The 18,952-nt window shown below is 31.2% G+C and overlaps 1 protein-coding gene across 1 annotated transcript; it reads left to right on the top strand.

Annotated features, from left to right (window-relative positions):
• Window positions 1-417: 417 nt before the first annotated feature.
• On the top strand, window positions 418-5,508 carry LOC110019509 (TVP38/TMEM64 family membrane protein slr0305-like). Its single transcript, XM_020717187.1, has 6 exons — window positions 418-479; window positions 1,118-1,210; window positions 1,301-1,524; window positions 2,133-2,199; window positions 3,063-3,173; window positions 4,963-5,508. The coding sequence occupies exons 2-6, from the start codon at window positions 1,148-1,150 to the stop codon at window positions 4,984-4,986; spliced, it is 489 nt and encodes a 162-aa protein (XP_020572846.1). The 5' UTR covers window positions 418-479; window positions 1,118-1,147; the 3' UTR covers window positions 4,987-5,508.
• Window positions 5,509-18,952: the final 13,444 nt, after the last annotated feature.

The following is an 18,952-nucleotide window of genomic DNA, read 5'->3' as shown; positions in this document are numbered from 1 at the left end:
CAGTTTTAAGCGGTTCAGAAAATTCCCGTGCTGGATTTAGTAGCTAATTAATATGACACTTTGTTTATCCTCTTTCTTTCTGTTTTCCATTATTTTTTTTATTTCGTAGAGAGCCAATGGCATTTACTCGTAATGGATGCATTGTGTGATATGGTCTCCCAAGCTTGTGATTGAATGGTTTACTAAACATCATCCCATTTTTCAGAGCCTTGACCTGTTCTATTAATGCGGTTTCCTAAATTTGATGCCATCAATAAAATTGTGTTATTTCTATGCTAAATATATGTCATCTTAAAGATTCTCTAGTAGAACTTGGCTTTAATATGCATTGTTCTGTTTTTTTTTTTCTCTAACTTCCAATTTTGTTTTATTGTATTCATTTTTAAAATTTTCACCCCTGAAAGCTCTTTTGATTTATATTGTTAGATGTTGGCCCCACCGGATATGCTTTATTTGTGGCTGTTTATGCTGGATTGGAGGTAACACGTTAATTCAATTTTATATTTTGTTACCTCATTAGAGGAATTTGATTTGTTGTTGATTGGGCTAGGAATTTTGAAAATAACAGCCAAGTTGCTTCCTTCTTAGGTCACTTAAAATGCAGTGCAGCTAGACCGTTCAACCTGAAAAAATTAGTTTTGGTTCTGCTTTGTCAGTCATGTATCCACAGAGTCCAATTATGGCTGCTTGGTAATCTAATATAAGCCACAGTGTCCAATTATGGCTGCTTGGTAATCTAAAATAAGTTAAGAAATGCTCGTCCTATTTCCTATCCCTTAGCACATTCTGCTAAATGATAGTTCATTCGGTATACGGTGATGAGAAGTTCCTGATCTAATCTTAAAGTGAAATTTTATTATCTGAATCATACTTAATAATAGAGAATTATGAACAATAAATATCAAAAGGCATCCTGCCTCTGAGATAGCTTAATTTACTTTTTATGAGCGTTTATGAATCGGAAGAAAATTGACTGTTTTTGCCATTTTATTTCATGTTTTACATTTGCAATTTATAAAACTTGCTAAGATAGGCAAACTATATACACATTGAAATATTTTTCTTTTCATTTTAATTCTTATGTACTAACATACAGTAGTTATTCATGATGTCATAGATTCTTGCGATTCCAGCCATACCATTAACTATGTCAGCTGGCCTTTTATTTGGGACTTTAACTGGCACTATCATAGTATCTATCAGTGGAACAGTAAGCTGTTTACTTTTATATCTATGCCATATATTTACATTTTAACTGCCTGCTTCATGCCTTCATCAGTTACCTTCGTACTTATTCTAGGTTGCTGCTGCTGCTGCTTTCCTCATTGCTCGATATTTCGCTCGTGAAAGGATTCTTAAGTTGGTTGAAGGGAATAAAAAGTTTCTTGCAATTGACAAAGCAATTGGCGAAAATGGATTTCGCGTTGTAACTCTTTTGCGTTTGAGTCCATTACTCCCATTCTCTGTCGGAAATTATCTCTATGGTTTGACTTCTGTGAAGTTTGTTCCCTATGTGTTGGGAAGGCAAGTTATGAATTTCTTTTACATCTTTCAACTAAATTTGATCCGTAATGCTGTTGACGTTAATCTCTAATTGTTTATGACATTTTTTTCATGATGAGAAGATTAGGCTCTTTAAAAAGAATTGCTCTGTTATAATTTCTTTGCAAAATTTGTTGCTAGTGATAACTAGAAAGATTGTGAAGATCATGTGGGCATGAAATAACATGGTTTGCAACTATAACTGCGCCAAGGTGTACAAATTACAGTGCTCTTATTTTAGGCTAAACTTTTGTTAACGATTGAAAGCTTGTGTTTTAATTTTCCTCTTTTATCAAATCTGAATGATGAGCTCAGAAATGTGGGGAACTTCAAACCGAGATAGGCAATTCCTGCCTTAACGTGAACTAATTAAACTTATGATAAACTTATTTATGCATCCAGCACAACCGTTGCATTTGATTTGTCAGAAAATTTCCCACTCTGTTACAGCAGCTATTCTTGCAACAACTAATATATTCTCATTTTTTTATTAATGAAACTATCACTATAGTTGTAGAGTACAATTATTCTATTTGTATTATAATTACTGCGATATGCAAAACTGACGTTATTTGATGCATTGTTGGCAGTTGGTTGGGGATGCTTCCTGGAACATGGGCATATGTTAGTGCTGGAGCATTCGGACGTGCCATAATCGTAAGGTTTTTTTTTTTTACCTGTAATAGTTATGTTAGGTGTTAAGCTTGATATTTAATGGTATTGTCACAATGTAACACGTTTTTCTTGATGTCGGCCAGTTTAGCATAAATTTTATTTTCTGTTTTTATTATTTAAAAAAATGTTTGTTTAGGTGCCATTTGGGATCACTTTTATTTTTTGTTTTCTATTTTTTTTTTTTTATCTTGTTTATGTTTTGATTTGAATTAAAACATTTTTTGGTTGTGGTAGTTGTTTTTAAAAACACTCAAAACATCTTTTAATTATTTTGAGTGTTTTTAAAAACATGGTGATTTGTTTTAATAAACAAATAATAAAAATATATAAAACTTATATTAACCAAACATATTTTCAAAATCAAAAACTAAAAGCGAAAATAAAAATAGAAAATAAAACATGATGCCAAACAGACCTGTGTATTTTTTTGTATCTTTTTATTTTTTATTTTTAAAAATAAATCAACTTATTTTTAAGGGCACTCAAAACAACCTTTATGTGTTTTGAGTATTTTGAAAAGTAACAATTGCAATCAAGTATATTTTATTTCAAATGAAAACACTAAAAAAATAATATGAAAATGAAGAACAAGAATACAAAAGACAAAAGTAATCCCAAACTGCCCCTTCATTTTTCTATTCACCATTAATTTATCCAAATAAAACAAACACAGACTTGTTATTTCTTGCGGACATCTGGAAAATGTAAGGCTAATTAATTGTAGGAGTAAGAATAATTATTAAAAGTTCTTTTCAAAATTTTTTTTTACATTAAATCATAATTTGGTGCTCCATAACTAAGCCTCAAGGATCTAAAAATCGTCCATATATTGATGTTTTTTGCAGCAAGAAGAATCAGATGTTGGCTTTCATGGAGGAAGCAACCAATTTTTAACTCTTGGACTAGGCCTTCTCGCCACGGTTCTCGCTGCTGCTTATGTTACCAGACTTGCAAAGGTAAGCATATTTTGTGAATGCATCCTTCTTTTGCCAATCTCTATAGCGTTGAATGTTGGCCTTTAAAAAGAAGCATAATACTAAGTTAAGTGTTGCCGAGATGAGAATGATTAGGTGGATGAGTGGCTTTACACTTAGAGACAAAATGCGAAATGAATATATTCGTTATAGGGTTGGTGTAGCTCCTGTGACGGATAAAATTAGTGAAATTCGTCTTAGATGGTTTGGTCAAATTAAGCATCAACCATCTGATGATCCGATTAGGAGAGTAGTTGTTTTAGATTCGACTTATGTTAAGAAAGACAGAGGTAGACCTGGGAAGACTTGGGCTTATTGTGTAAAAAATGATCTTAATTTATTAGAACTAAATGAAAATATGATACTAAATAGGATGCAATGGAGAAAAGCGATTCATGTAGCCGACCCCACGTAGTGGAATTAAGACTTTGTTGTTGTTGTATCTTTCTTTTGCCAATCCTTATTTGCAGTCTTTTAAGTCTCGAGTTTCCAAATTCAAGCGTGGAGCTAAATTACAGCTATGACCATGAGTTGTAGTGCTTGTTATCTCTGGTATAAATATATGGTTGTTTAGGAGTGTAATGTAAAACTAGATCTTTGCCGCTGTAAAACAATGTTTAAGAAGTACTTAAAAATTACTTTATGTGATTAGGAGAACATTTAACTCTTCTATAAAATCAATTTTCAAAGAAAAAGAAATACCCTCTGTCACAATTCTTAGTACTATCAGAATATTGGTGGAAAATGCTCGACGAGTATCATCTAGTACAACAACAACAAAGCCTTAATCCCATTACGTGGGATCGGCTACATGAATCCTTTTTCTCCATTGCGTCCTATTTAGTGTCATATTTTCATCTAGTTTTAATAAATTAAGATCAATTTTTATGCAATAAGCCCAAGTTTTCCTACATCTACCTCTGCCTTTCTTAACATAAGTCAAATCTAAGTCATCTACTCTCCTAATTGGATCATTAGATGGCCGACGTTTAATGTGACCAAACCATCTAAGACGAGTATCATCTAGTATTACAGAAAATTTTTCTATCAGGATATCTTAATAAAAAGTATCAAGATGGGTTTTAAAACCTTAAAAGCTTTTATATCTGCTTTCAAATGCGTTCAATATTTATTATTGACTTAAGTGTCAAAGCTTTTCCCTAGTTATTTACATGGGGACATTTTAGTCCTAGGGTTTATAAAAGTGTCAAATTAGTCTCTAGGTTCTTTAAATTGGTTTGTGGGGACTATTTCATTCTATATTAAAAGAGTCTTGGGGATTAAATTTGCAATTTTATAAACCTAAAATGACTCCCATGTAAAGCGTCGGAGGACTATTTTGACATTTTTCTTATATGTTTCTTACATTCATCTCAAACCAGGTCAAAGGGCTTTGAGACCCAACATGATCAAACTTTCAACCAGAATATCCTTGCATGGCTACTTCATTAGCAGCTTGTCTGAAATGTTATTGTTTCAAGGAAGATTTTCATACATACCACTCAATTCCTGTGTATTTACATACCTAACACCCCCTAAACTTCAATTTTTACATTTACCCCACCTTTCACATACATGAAAAGGTGTATTTCATTTTTTTAAAGTGAAAGAGATATTTAAGTGTGTTATAAATGTAAAAATGAATTTTTATCTGTTAGATATGTAAATACATAGAAATTGGGCGGTATGCATGTAGATTCCCATAGTTTTAAATTCATTAAATATTCATGCATCACTTGATCTCTTAAATCAGACTTTCTGCTTAATGCAGGACGCCATTAAGGATTTGGAGTGAATCTATATGCCCCTGTAGTTCGCCATGGCACATAGTCTTAAGCTTTTATAAGATCTGGGAGTTCATCAATGGCTTCAAATGCCTTACAGATATAAGGTGAGTAAAAGGTATTTTCTGCTTCTGGCAATTCCGTGTAAATAATGTGGTTTTGACCATTAGTATTAGTTTCAAAGCTTTCCTCCCAATCTGTAAGTCTTATGTTAAGTAAAGGAGATGAAGCAAAAACAATGTGGCAACTCCTGCAAATTTGTATGCCAAATTTGGGGTTTATTTACATATCTAACACCTATGCTTTCATATTTACATACATAACTCTGAAATCTTTAATATCACATAGAAAACATCATTATTTCTTGTTGAGAGTGAAATGCATATGTAAATCTGAATATCAAATTTTAGGTGTTCGATATGTAAATACGAAAGAATTGTGGTATGGAAGCAAGTTTTCAATGAGTAATTATAGGTCAATTTGTAAGAACCTAAACTTGATGTTGTGAGAATCTAATGTCTTTCTTATTTCAATTAGTATATAAATATTCATGAAGTAAAACTAATATGTATGTTTTATTTCTATTAATATCACAAACATGTTGCAAAAGAGTAACATTCATCTGGAGTTGTTATCACAACATGAAAAGTTGAGTATAAAATATAATGGTTAAGTGTATTAAGTTTTTTAAATAGGAAAAACATACTCTAATTAAAAAAAAAATGTAATTATGCACTTTAATATCACTATAAGGACTCTATCTTCAGAGATTTAGTTTGGAATTCTCGAGCACTTTTGCCCACTTTGAGAGTAACTTAACATGTAAAATATCAAAGGTCAAGGGTGGCGGTGCGACATCGTACTGCAGTTTTATCTTTTTGGGTAAACTGTGTTTTGACTACTTTTTAAAAAGCCGTCACTAAATTATGCGTTTATCCACTACTTCTGACTAGGTACCGTAGCAATTTTCTAGTCGTGGTTAGACTTTTAAGAGAAACAAATTTATAATAGCCATTGTAATTTTTTTAGCATCAGATTATTATTCAGCAGATTTACAGCTACTTTTTAATAAGCTGCAGTTCCCTCAAACAGATCTTTGGTTCAAACATATTATAATTACTCGTATCTTAAATTTTTTGGAACACGCATCAATATTCATATAGAAAATACATATCATAGAACATCTTAAATTCCTAATGGAATCATTCCTACTTATTGAAAACAATTTTATTAAATTTATAGCATTAATACTTAATTAAGAATTAGACTTTATATTACATAGAATCTCTCTAGATGCCCACACATAGACACTACTTTATCATCAAACTTCATTATTCACAACATAATAATATTATATGAAAACTAATAATAAATTAAATTTAGTTAAACTTCTCAATACAATTCCTTGATATTTTTCATATAAAAACACTCGTCTCAAGTCGTGCCCGTCCCCCAAACTACACTTTGTTGGCGTCCTTCTCCATTTTTCCTCTCTTCCTCGAGATCACATACTATCTCGCTTTCCTTTGCTTTGACATATTCTATTCTTGTTCTTAGTATGTTGTAGGGGTTTGTTCCCTTTCATTCTTGTCCCTCTTATTAAATCAATATTAATCAATTTGATTCCTTCTATTTTTATATCATGATTATATATACTAAGTATTACATGACCTATTTTAATAAAATGTGTTTCATGATTTTGATTTAGTTATCTAAAAAATTTTCTATCAATAGTGTGCAAGAACTATAAATTATTATCAATGCAACCAATTGAAGGTTGTGATGTTGATCTTTCTTATGAAAAGCCTTCTCTTTTACTTGAAATAGTCTCTTTTTAGTGCTGTTAAGTATTCTTATTCAAACTATTTTTTAAAGGAAATCTTAAATTCCTAATTGAATAATTAATATTTAATAAAAATAATTTAATTAAATTTATGATGTTAGTATTTAATTATGAATTATACTTTATATAACTTTAATCTTTCTGATGTCTTAACTATACTTTATTTCATACATCCAATTTAATTATTTTATATAATGCCATTATTAAATCATATTTATATTTATTTAAACACAACTTTATAATAATCTTATATGAAATTTAATAAAAAAATTAAATGCTAAATAATCTTCAAAATATGATTCCTCGACATTTGTGTGTTATTGAAAGCTCTAAAATTTTTCATTGAACTATTTTATAAAATATATAGATATTAAAATATTAAATCAACACAAAAATCTTAATAAAATGATTCTTTTGGAAATAGAATAAATCCAAGTTTTCCAAATATTACTTAATTCTTCAGTTCACTTTCATTGCCCCTAATCGTGGGTATGCCTACGCACACATTCAAGCACAACCTTTGTTGCTCATGCAGGTTGTCACACCCACAGACTCCTGCTCAAGCCCATCTACTTGCCAGTTGTCACTCTCTCACCTACCATAATCCCTTCGATCCCGCTCTCCTCCCTATTTCTTGCTCTCCTCTCTATTTCTCATTAGCACAAGGCTAGCTTGCTCTTTCTTGAGCGAACAATCATACTAGCCACTTGTTACCTTCTCTCGAATCATGCTTTGTCGCCAAGCCAAATTATGTCAATTTCATTCTTCCTCTTTTCTTTCTCCCTCTCAATTTCATGTTATACCACTCTGTTTCAATCACCTTTTTCAATTTTTGCTCTCAGTTCACTATTGGGAATTCACCCCCCTTCACTTTTGTCCTATTAATAACAGTGAACTAACTAATATCAGTTCAATTAAATTGGCATCAGTTTATGCATTTTCTTTTTTATATTAGGATATTATAATCTTCCCCACTTAAGAAAATTTAGTCCTTAAAATTTATGTCTTGTATAGGTTCCTCCTAGATATGTATAAAGAATGAACTACTCAATCTAAAATCATCATGAATAAATCTAAACCATATTACTAAATCCTTATGAAACCATCAAATTTGATTCAATGGTAGATACAAATCTAATATTAGAAGTCAATCATTTAATATAGAATAACATGACTAGAATAGCTTCATATTTCTTATATATAAGAGGACATAACTAAAACAACAATCATATTATATTAAATAACAAGATTATAATAACCTCATCAAAGTCTATCAATAACAATAGTAATTCTTTTTTTTTTCTTTACTTGCTAAGTAAGGCATAAACTCTATGTCAAATGTGTTGCCTTATTTTATTTCTATCATGGTTAAATGCACTAGAATATGTCACCTTTGGTTGGTCACTCTTGATAGATCCATCTTGAGAACTCCAAATTGGATTTATTTATGAGTTAGTATCAGTTATAGATTCCTAAGCAAAATTGGGATTATTCCTCATATGACACCCTGATTGTCGATATAAATAATATACTTTAGAGCTAAGTAAGTGTTCACCTAGGTAGCTTTTCACACTAAATTCAAATCTCTATAGTCTTACTACCGGTCTAACTACCACTCTATTGGCATGAGACGTGTACACTCGATTGGAACTTCTAAATTGAGATCTTGATTAATTTCTTTCATGTTCTTCTTCTTATATAACTTTTTTTTTTTTTTTGAAGTGATTTAAAAAAACAATTTTCACTCTTCTAGCCATTTTTACTATAATGGAATAATCATTGATCCCAGGCGCCAATGAATGGCAAATCAAAATCACAAGGATTGATAAAAAATTGTCAAACTTCTTTTCAACAATCGAGACCAACAAATGTGTATATCTTAATAATTTTGTAAAGTTGGTTTATATATATATATATATATACAAAGACACACACACACACACATTCTTATTAAAATTCTTCATTAATTGAGACTCTTAGGTTATGATTTACTTCACGTGCTTAAAATAAATCTCTTATTGTGATATCACTTTTGTCTTGACTTGAACTAAGATTTTGGAAATTTCATGGAAGAATAGACTCTTGGATTGTGTTGAAATCATAATTATTATCTCAAGATTATTAATGGAATTTTTTTATATTTTCTAAAAACTCTATTTTGAAATCATGATTATTATCTCAAGATTATTAATGAATTGATTTTTTTTATATTTTCTATAAACTTTATTTGAATATTAAAATAGCAAAAGAGCCATAAAAAATACAAAATCAAAATTTTAGATCAAATAAAATACATTTATCTTATGTGGCATTGTCTTCCATTCTACTCATTTAAGTTTTGGATTATTTAAATAAGCAACAATAGTGAGTTATCAAAAATAAACCAATCAAATCTTGATTGTTATATATCACAACTACTAGATGAAGGAGGAGTAATATGCATGTTAAACTTTCTTATAAAGCTATAATAATAATATATGACATGCTACACATATTAATTCCATTTATGATCATAAATTCTATTAAAAAATAAATTTCAGTGGATTTTTAAAAGTGTATATTTGTATTTTCTTTTTAATAACTAAATTTCTAATTTCAAGAAAGTTTTCATTTAGCTCTGCACACGTGTGTGCGTGTGTGTGCGTGCACTTTAGTCTGACTTATTGGTTGCGGCCTTTGGTGTAAGTCCCTCGGGTCGGGGGTTTGATCTCTGTGTAGGATCGAATTGCACACATGTCTGGAAGGAGAGTCCGTCCCTCGGTCAGACTTTGAGGTTGATCAGCGATCAATCTATATATATATATATATATGATATTTACCATGAGGGGGTAAAATTGCCCAACAGCCTGAACATAATCAGGTTTCACTTATATGGATGATTCATCTTGAAAGAGCAATTAGAAACTGAACCATCACAAAACATCTATCTCATTTACTCTACGAAAGAATCACAAAGATAATCAAAATCGGCCGAGTGAGTACAACCATTTCAGCTTAAAAATAATCCGGACAAAGATTGTAGCTTGATTTAAGTGGAAAAGAATAATTGATTTTTCACCTATTAAGTTTATATATTTCCGAATTCAAAATTTAAAATTTCAATTTATCATTCTATTCTCTTCTGATAAAGTAGACAATTATAGAACCATTAAAGCAGTTCAGCCTCTAAACAACAATATTTGATGTATTAGGAGTATTAAATAGAAGTTGCGATGTATTAGGTTGAAATATAAAGAATTTATAAATCATCCACATATATTAAAATGGACAAACAAATAATAATTAATAAAAGATCATGAATCGCTAGAATTTTATCACTAAGTTCGTGAGTATGATTAAACCCATACATTTGAGATTGTTAGCTATTTTTATATCTTAAATTACAATAATCAAATAATAAAAAGCATATTCAATACAATAACATTTAAATTATATGTCTCCATGAATCCATTATAATATAGCATTCAAATATGGGCATTTTGGTTTTAGCATTAAAGAAAGAATTCAGTCGTTCCCGTAAAATGGTGTACTCCTCCAAGCAGAATTTAGAGATAGATTTAGAATAATCTAGATTGATAATTTGTTGTGATGGCGAAGTAAGCAATCACTGACCTTCATAAATAATGGTGTTAAGGCAACCCTTGGTGGCATAGAAAAAATATATGGGTGGCATAGTAAAAATATATAGAGTAACCAGCAAATTATAAGTGATCAATATGAGATCTAAGTTCCATCCAAGGGCTATGGAAGATGGACAAAAAGTGACCAATACCAATCTTATAACCACAGTTCTTCTCATCAATCATGCCATTCTTAATTTCCGTTTTTACAACTGATGAATTAGATGTTTTAGAATTCCAAACTGCGCCACAAGCACCAAGTTATCATTTTGCTAACAAGGTTCCAATTGATCTTATTATTAGAGGAGAGGCCGATATCCTCATTTTCTTTAGGTATAATAGTTTGATTATGAGAATTGAAATGTTCTTTCTTTGACATTCCGCCATCAAAAAGAAATCTATGCGTAATATTTTTGATTTCATAATGATACATTTAAAAATGGAAATTAAGCTAGTACAAAATGTAATAGATATTAATTGATGATCTTATAAGTTGAAAACTTCCCCTATGTAATAAGAAAAAATTACTATACCAACCAAGCAAATAGATAATCTATTCATAAGAAAAGAATAATGATTGGTTGAAAGCTTGCCCACATTAAAAGCAACCCCAAATAAGTGGAAAAAAAAGAGAGAATCACTTATTAATTCCTAGGATGTTGCATATAACCATCAAATTCATAATTTATTTAGAAAATTAAATTCTTAATTTAAAAATATTAATTTTAAACCATAACATTGATGAGGCAGGTGAGTATAACTTTAAGAGATATAATCATAGGAGCATCAATCAGACCAACTGAAAGTAAAATTTCTACAAATAGAAGATGATTAACACTTGTGACACTATTTGATATAAGGTTATACTTCCCTTTAGAATACTCTTGATCAATAATAGAACATGTCTATGCAATTACTAAATGTGAAAAGGGAGGGTAGACTTCTCTACCTCAATTCATTTGATGAATTGACATAACCTTAAATATTCTCATTCAAGAATATGGGATATGTAAAATAATGAATACAAGCTGAAATGCACCTTTAAATGAAGGTTAGAGGAAAGCTATTTTGTGATAATCCATTGAGCACGTGTTTCTACTAAAGTCATTAATCTTTTTTAATATCTAAGTTAGCATAAAAATACTTCCTTGCCTTCTTAGATTTGAGATGATCAATAATTTAATGCTATGATCTAGCATAGTGTTATTGGCAATTGCTCAATTTTTTTTAAAGGCTGATTGACTTGGGTGAAAATTTTCAAATAGAAAAACCTTAAGTCTATTTGCAAGGATTTTAATGATCATTTTATAAAGAGTGTTACAAAAATAAAATTATATTATTTTTATTTAAGAGTTTGAAAGTAATCATGCACTGTCATTAAAATTTGCATCTTAATAATATCTCAAAAGTACTAAATGAAGGGTTTTGAGGTAAAATCATTTTTTCTAGGAGTCTTATTAATAATAATTTTATGAGAGTTTTAATAAATTATGCACTGTCATTAAAACTTGCATCTTAATAATATCTCAAAAGTACTAAATGAAGGAGGTAAAATCATTTTTTCTAGGAGTCTTATTAATAATAATTTTATGAGAGTTTTAATAATTTCATTATAAGTAAATGGCTCAATTAGGTCATTTATAAAGGAGGATGATATAATTGTACCACAAGGATCATCATTTGTAGACTTCAAAAAGAAGTGTGGGATTTTATAAAGTGACTTGTAATAACCATTAAAACCTCAACAATCGTATCCTTTGAAGAAATAATACCATAAAGGTTAGAAAGCTCAATAAATTTATTGGCCAGAGTTTCTTCTCTCCTTCATGAAATTGTATAAGAATTTAATGGCATCATTCACTTTTTTCAAACAAGCAACTTTGCCATTTGATTCAACTAAAGACTTTCAATAATAATAACACAAGGAAATAATTCTCATGGATAGATTTAACAATAACATCAAGAGAAGCATTTAAAGGATCCCTTTAGATTTGCAAGGGGATATCTTCTTCTAATATATTTAGTTATTAAATGGAACAAATATAATAAGTGAAATCCTTCCACTTGGATTTTTTAAAAGAAAGTCCCACAACTTTAGCTTTTCAACATAAATAAAAGTAAGATTTCCCAAGACATAATTGCATTAAGCATCTCTAACAATTCTAAGAAAATTTTGAGTATCAATCAAATAATTTTTGAAAAAGGAATCGATGATCAATTTATCCTCAATTTCCTATTTTAAGTAGAATTGGAGTGTGATCAAACAGAGAGGGAAAATATTCCAGCTTATCCAAATTGTAGAATTGTCTATCTAAAAGTCCAAATAAGATTATTAGTTTAATATTTAGAGCAAGTCTAAGATAGATTAGTAAAAAGGCTCTCGAGAAGACATTACAAGAGTTTAGTTTATTAGTAACGGTCAAAGACCATCGACAATAATGGATAGATTATATGTAATATGTTCACCGATGGTTTAGCTATGACAAAGTTGATGTAGCAAACGGATTTAAGAATGATTACATTAACTGATGGTTAAGCGACGCACCATAACCATCACTATAGATCCAAAAACATATCATGTTTAATTGTAGATTGACCGTCGATTATATAACCGATGAAACTGACTGTAGGAAAAGTGTTGTAGTTTCATCGAAAAAGTGTCCTGATTCAGTTGGTAAAATGTCGCTAAAATTCAATTAACCATGAGAATTTACCGACGTCTCTGTCTATAGCAAAAGTGCAGTACTTTGCCCATACGTCGCTTGTTCAATAATCTATCAGAAAACTGTTGCTTGTTCGATAAACCAACGTAAAATTATTGATAGGTCATTGAAAACATGTACCATCATACAAAAATATAACGCCCTATTTCAATGCTACAATTTAAACACCTGCAATCGTAACAAATCAATAAAAAAAACAACACAACACAGTAACAAAACTAATTTGTGCATAAATCATAAACAAAATAAAAGAAAATTAATTGAAATAAAAAAAAACAAAATGTATAACTGCATAATAAAACTAATGTTCACCAATAAAATATTCAAAAAAAACCCATACAAAAAAAAAAAATAGCGTCTATTCATCCTCCACATCATCATCATCCCCACGGTCATCCTGTATGGGCTCCTTCCCTTTCTACAATTATGAATGCAGAACCGTTTAGATCTCTGCCCTCATCCCCAGTTCCAGGGCGGCTACCTGGATAGAAACCTAAGCAGTGACCTAACAATACATCTCCTCCTACTATGAAGTGGAAGTGGATGCACTAGATGTGATGGAGGCCGAGCAGGCATCATATGCCAGCTCTTGACACCAAAACTCGTGGACCCTACCTTTCTTCTTCCTGCCGACAACCTCCCTCCAGAGGTCGTACTCAGAAGGATCGTGAGATGTGCCGAAACCACAGGCTGACCTTTGGAGATCGACTCTCTTTACCTAAGGAAGGCCTCCTACAAAACATATGATTAATGAAATTGAGAGACTAGATAAATTTTGATATTTATCTAAATTTTATGCTTATTACTCTTTTGAATTACATGGGGCGTCTGCGATCTATTGTCCTCCCAAAATTAATCTGACTACCGCCTATGGGTGATGTAACTCTGCAACAGTTAGTTGTCGTCCTTTTTCTAGTATATGTCAGTATAATGGAATAAGTAGCATGTATTTAATATACAATAAGATTTAATGAAAAAAATGTCTTACCAACCTTCCTTATACTCTGTATGTGGGAGGGCTCGACAAGTTTGCTTTGAGGCCCCCACGAGCGGTGAGTCAGCTTTGTATAATCCCTCTTTCTCTGATAATTAGGAGAGTTTCAGACACTAAGTAGTGCAGAAAACACATCCTCGCCAAACCAATAAAGGTTCTAACGTGTCTGGTATATATCTTTGAACTGGTCTCGTGGACCTCCCCTTGGGCTCAAACTTATTGCACGTCCACGGCCTCGTATGATTACAAACTTTTGCAACCAAACATATCCCCTGATGGGCATGTCGACCCTTCCTCTAGAAGTCATCTACAAGCAGGAAAGTAAATTTAATTAGTACATCAACATACTACTAAAGATGAAAGTACAATTATACAAAGTAAAAAAAATAGCAACACTAAATTGCATACGTACAATCCACAGACCATTGAAACTAATAAAAATAAAGGTACGCAGTAAAAATAAGGGGAAACTGTAAAGTGCAGTCTATAAACAACTGAAACTGAAAATATAGAAGTATAAAGAAAAAATCAAATAACACTTACACATCTTTATTAACCTTTTTTGATGAGTCACTTCATGATGTAGTTAAAATTACTTCATCCAAACCATCACCAGAATCATGCTCATCGATATCAATTTCCTTGTGTTTGTCATCAACATCCACCAAATTTACCCTTTCATCGATAGTGTCAAGTGGAATTTATGACTCTATCTTTTCTAATTCATGATGAGTTGGTTCAATGGAATTTTGAATATCAATAGTCATTGTTGTTTTATTGGTTATGACTACTACCCACTCTAGTTTGTCTTTTATTCTATGGGGATATGGAAGATAAAATGCCCGACTTGCTTGTCTTGCTAAAATGAACAGATGAAATTACCATATCTCTTGTTCAGTTTTACTTGTACAATATTATAGCATTGGATAACTTTTGTTCCACAAATAGGAACAAGATCAGACCAGTCATAGTTGAACAGGAATACACCCCCACCAATAGAGACCGTATAAGATAGTTCAACAAACTTCTTCAAGAATCACATAGTAATCTATATTATCGTTTGAGTTATTATTTGTTTTAACACAGATGCTAGAATTATAAATCTTTTTCCCTTCAGACTAGGACCTCATATGAAACTTATGTCCATTCACATCATAAATTTTTCAAATTTTGACAATGCGCATGGGTCCCCAAGTAAGGTCTAGCAAGCTCTGATCTGGTACTCCATTGTTCTGATCATGAATTTAGTAATTCATAAATAACTTATTTGTACTTAAATTTAACTAATAACAATTATATTAGATGCTCAATAGTTTTGATAAACACTTACATGTGTTGCGAACCATCCGTAAAAAAAATATTGTTTATCTCCCAGTTAGTGATATCATCTTCAATTGAGTACAACAAATTTAAGGAAAAACCTTAACCACAATGAAAAATAAGGGATTAGCCATCATAATATTTTCATCCAGAAGAGTTAATTATTAATAGAATTTAGTGTCTTTCTCAATAAACGGTTGAACTTCATCGCAACTTAGAAGAACATAAAATGTTGTTGCTCGAAGTTCTTGATCATTGAGATATTGTAATGTGCACCTCTTTGATGCTTCACCAAACTGTTGAAAAATAGAAAGTATCTTGGGAGGCACCATACCCAAAGATGTGGACTCTTCTTGTACAAAATAATAAGTACAGAAAGTGGTAGTCTCTTGCAGTAAATATGCCACACATATGGATCCTTACGGTCGTGCTTTATTTTTGATAGTTCACTTCCATTTATTCAAAATTCTATAATATAATTTTTTCACAATATTATTTATGAAGTAGTTGATAGAAAGTTTATTCACTTTTAATATGTACCTCTCAGATGGATGCATCCATCAATAATGTACTGGTCCATCAAGTAAGGTTTCATATCGTAGGTGTACCGATAGACGCTCCATGGAGTCTAAAAAACTAGGGAATATTATTTTAATTTTACTTAATATTATTGAAATGTTTGCTTTCAACTGTCGTATGCTAGCAATATCCAAACGAGCTGCACATTTCTACTTGAAGAACACACTAATTTCAATTAGTAGATTTAAAATATCACTTGGTAAGCAGCTAAATGAGGTTGGCAACAAATTTTAACGAAAAATATCATAATCATGGATTTTCATTCCAAATATATTTCTTGTCTCCACATCAATACAATGACTCAAATTTGAAGCATATTACTTAGAAATTTCAATCCAGGGAGCCACTCACAAATTTACCTACGTTGAGCCAACGTAAGAGAATATTTTGCTTTCAAAAGCTTGCTAGTAACAGTTTTCTGAATCTCCAACTCCCGAATTCTACAAATCTCCTTCAAATATAGTATGACATTAACATTATCTTTAACTTTTCCATTAACATCCATCACATCATTGAATAAATTGTTAAAAAAACTTCCTTTATGTGCATCACAACGAGATTTTGCCTGATCATGTTATCCTTCTAGTAAAACTGCTCCCAAAAAATGGATTTCTTTGAGTAGTTATAAATAACACTAAAGCCTGGTGGGTGATGAGAAGAAAGTTTAGGACAAACAGTAATCTTTGAAATGTCACTGAGAAACTAAAATAAATCATTCTCAAATACTATTGGAGGTGACGTTGATTTCTCAATTTTGTTTTTCTTGAACACACTTTTGTTCCTCCTCAAAGGATGTCCATAATAAAAAATCATACAAACCATGAATTCTTTTTGTCATGCTGAAGCGTGAATGCCTTAAATGAATTCATTCAATATAGACATGCAAATATTCCTGTAGTCATCCAACTAGATAACATTCCAAACAGTGAAAAATCACTTATCATCCACATCATTGTTGTTTTGATCCTAAAATTGTGTTTCGTTGTAACATCATAAGTCATGACACTACTTTTCCCAAAGAATCTGAAACTCATCTATCAGTGGCTACAAGTATACATCAATCCAAGCTTTACGACTACTGGGAATTGGTATAATCAATGTTGGGACGATCACTGAACAACAAGATGAAGCTATCGTAGACTGACTATTTGGTGAGAAGACATTCGAGCATAAGCTTATTCACACCTTATCGTGGTTCCGCAACAAACTGGGGATGTAAAAGATAAAAAAATTTCCATACCTCTTCATCCTATAACCTATTATGATGTCATGCCATATGTGGAGCAGTACACGAGTGATGCAGGATTCGAGAAAATTAATATTAAATTAATAATAATGATGCAATGTAACCCAAACAATAATATAACTTTAATGAAAAAAAAATTATCTTTAGAACCTCTTTTAAAGTCCCAATTCCCTTTTACATATAACGCAAGTATACATATCGTTCAAGTAATACAGGGCTCTAATGGAGTCCTAGATATCGATCCGATAGGGAAGCTGGAAATATATATAAGATAGCTATTTATATTCTATTATAAACTAAAAATATAAATAAAGTAAAGTACGAAGTTTGAAGTTAAACCACTTAAGTGAAATGCTACTAAATATGCAGATGTACAACTGGAACAAGTAAATTAAACTAAATGCTAAACTTTTTAAAGTAAATTACTGAAATAAAATAGAGGTTTTTATTGACGAAATGTTCAAGTATGAGAAAACATCCTTCCCCTTTGCAATGAAAATATGGCTTGTGAAGAAATAGAAATCATTTGAAAAATATGTTTAAAAACTGTTTTGTGTCAAATAGGAGCAATCTTATTATCTACCCTCTCCCGAGTGATATAAAGAACATTGACTAATCCAAAGTTTGGTCCCTAATTCTGTGGTTAGGCTGGGAGGATATCGGTTGTTACTCCAAAGCTCCCACTACTCCCTCACCTGAGGGCTAACATGCTCGCATTAGTTTCCAATCAACTAAATCAAATTGAGGATTCTAATCTGTCACCTTAAAATCTTTCAATTCTACATCCAACAAAGTATATTTTCCTATTTATTTGCTTCCAATCCCATTGATGAAATACTCTCCCATGAAATAAAATGTGATTCTCCCTTTGTTGTAGAAATCATATCCCCTTTTCAGAACATATATTTCTCAACACAATTTAACAATTTAATTGGTCAGATCGAGAAGTAAATGAAGATCGAAGTTCAAATCAACATAAATTATTGACATTTAAAACCGTAGAAAACAAAATCAATTCTTCACAAAACCATTTCTTCAAAGTAGGGAGAAGGATAAAGAAGACTACTCAGAATTCATGAGAAAAATACGATAAAACATGAATTTCATATATAAAAATAAGTTTACAAACAAAAGAAATGTAAAATACAACTTAACTCACAATCCTTCCCAAGCAAATTTCTAGAAGCTCTCTTCAAGTCTTTCTCTTTTTACAATCACTCTCAATTCTCTCTTAAAAATGTAATGAAGAAGAAATCTCTCATCTTCCCTCTCCTCTTACAACCCTAGAAGAAAATCTCCTCTTCTCTCTCTAACTCATGTAAGTTCTCTCTCTCCATCTCGTCACACTCTAGAAGTCCCCCCTCCTTTTAGACTGCTTCCTCTCAAAAAATTTTCAATTTCCCTTGAAAATTCAAAAGTCAAAACTTTGAATTTCAAAAGATGCGCCTCCTTGATCCAAGAGTCAAATCCCTTCAAATTGGAACCTTCCATAGTGTCTAAATGCATTGCATCACTCTATGGGGTGTTTAGAACAAGTTTCCCTTTGAAAATTTGTGCAAAATTTGTCTCAAACCGCTTTAATTTGAAAATGTTACGCCTGGCGCATCATGCGCCAACGCTCTGAATTTTGGCGCATCATGCACCAAACCCCA

The sequence above is a fragment of the Phalaenopsis equestris genome, unplaced genomic scaffold (assembly GCF_001263595.1).
Source record: "Phalaenopsis equestris unplaced genomic scaffold, ASM126359v1 Scaffold000060, whole genome shotgun sequence".
NCBI lineage: Eukaryota > Viridiplantae > Streptophyta > Magnoliopsida > Asparagales > Orchidaceae > Phalaenopsis > Phalaenopsis equestris.
This window is presented reverse-complemented; position numbering and strand designations above follow the sequence as displayed.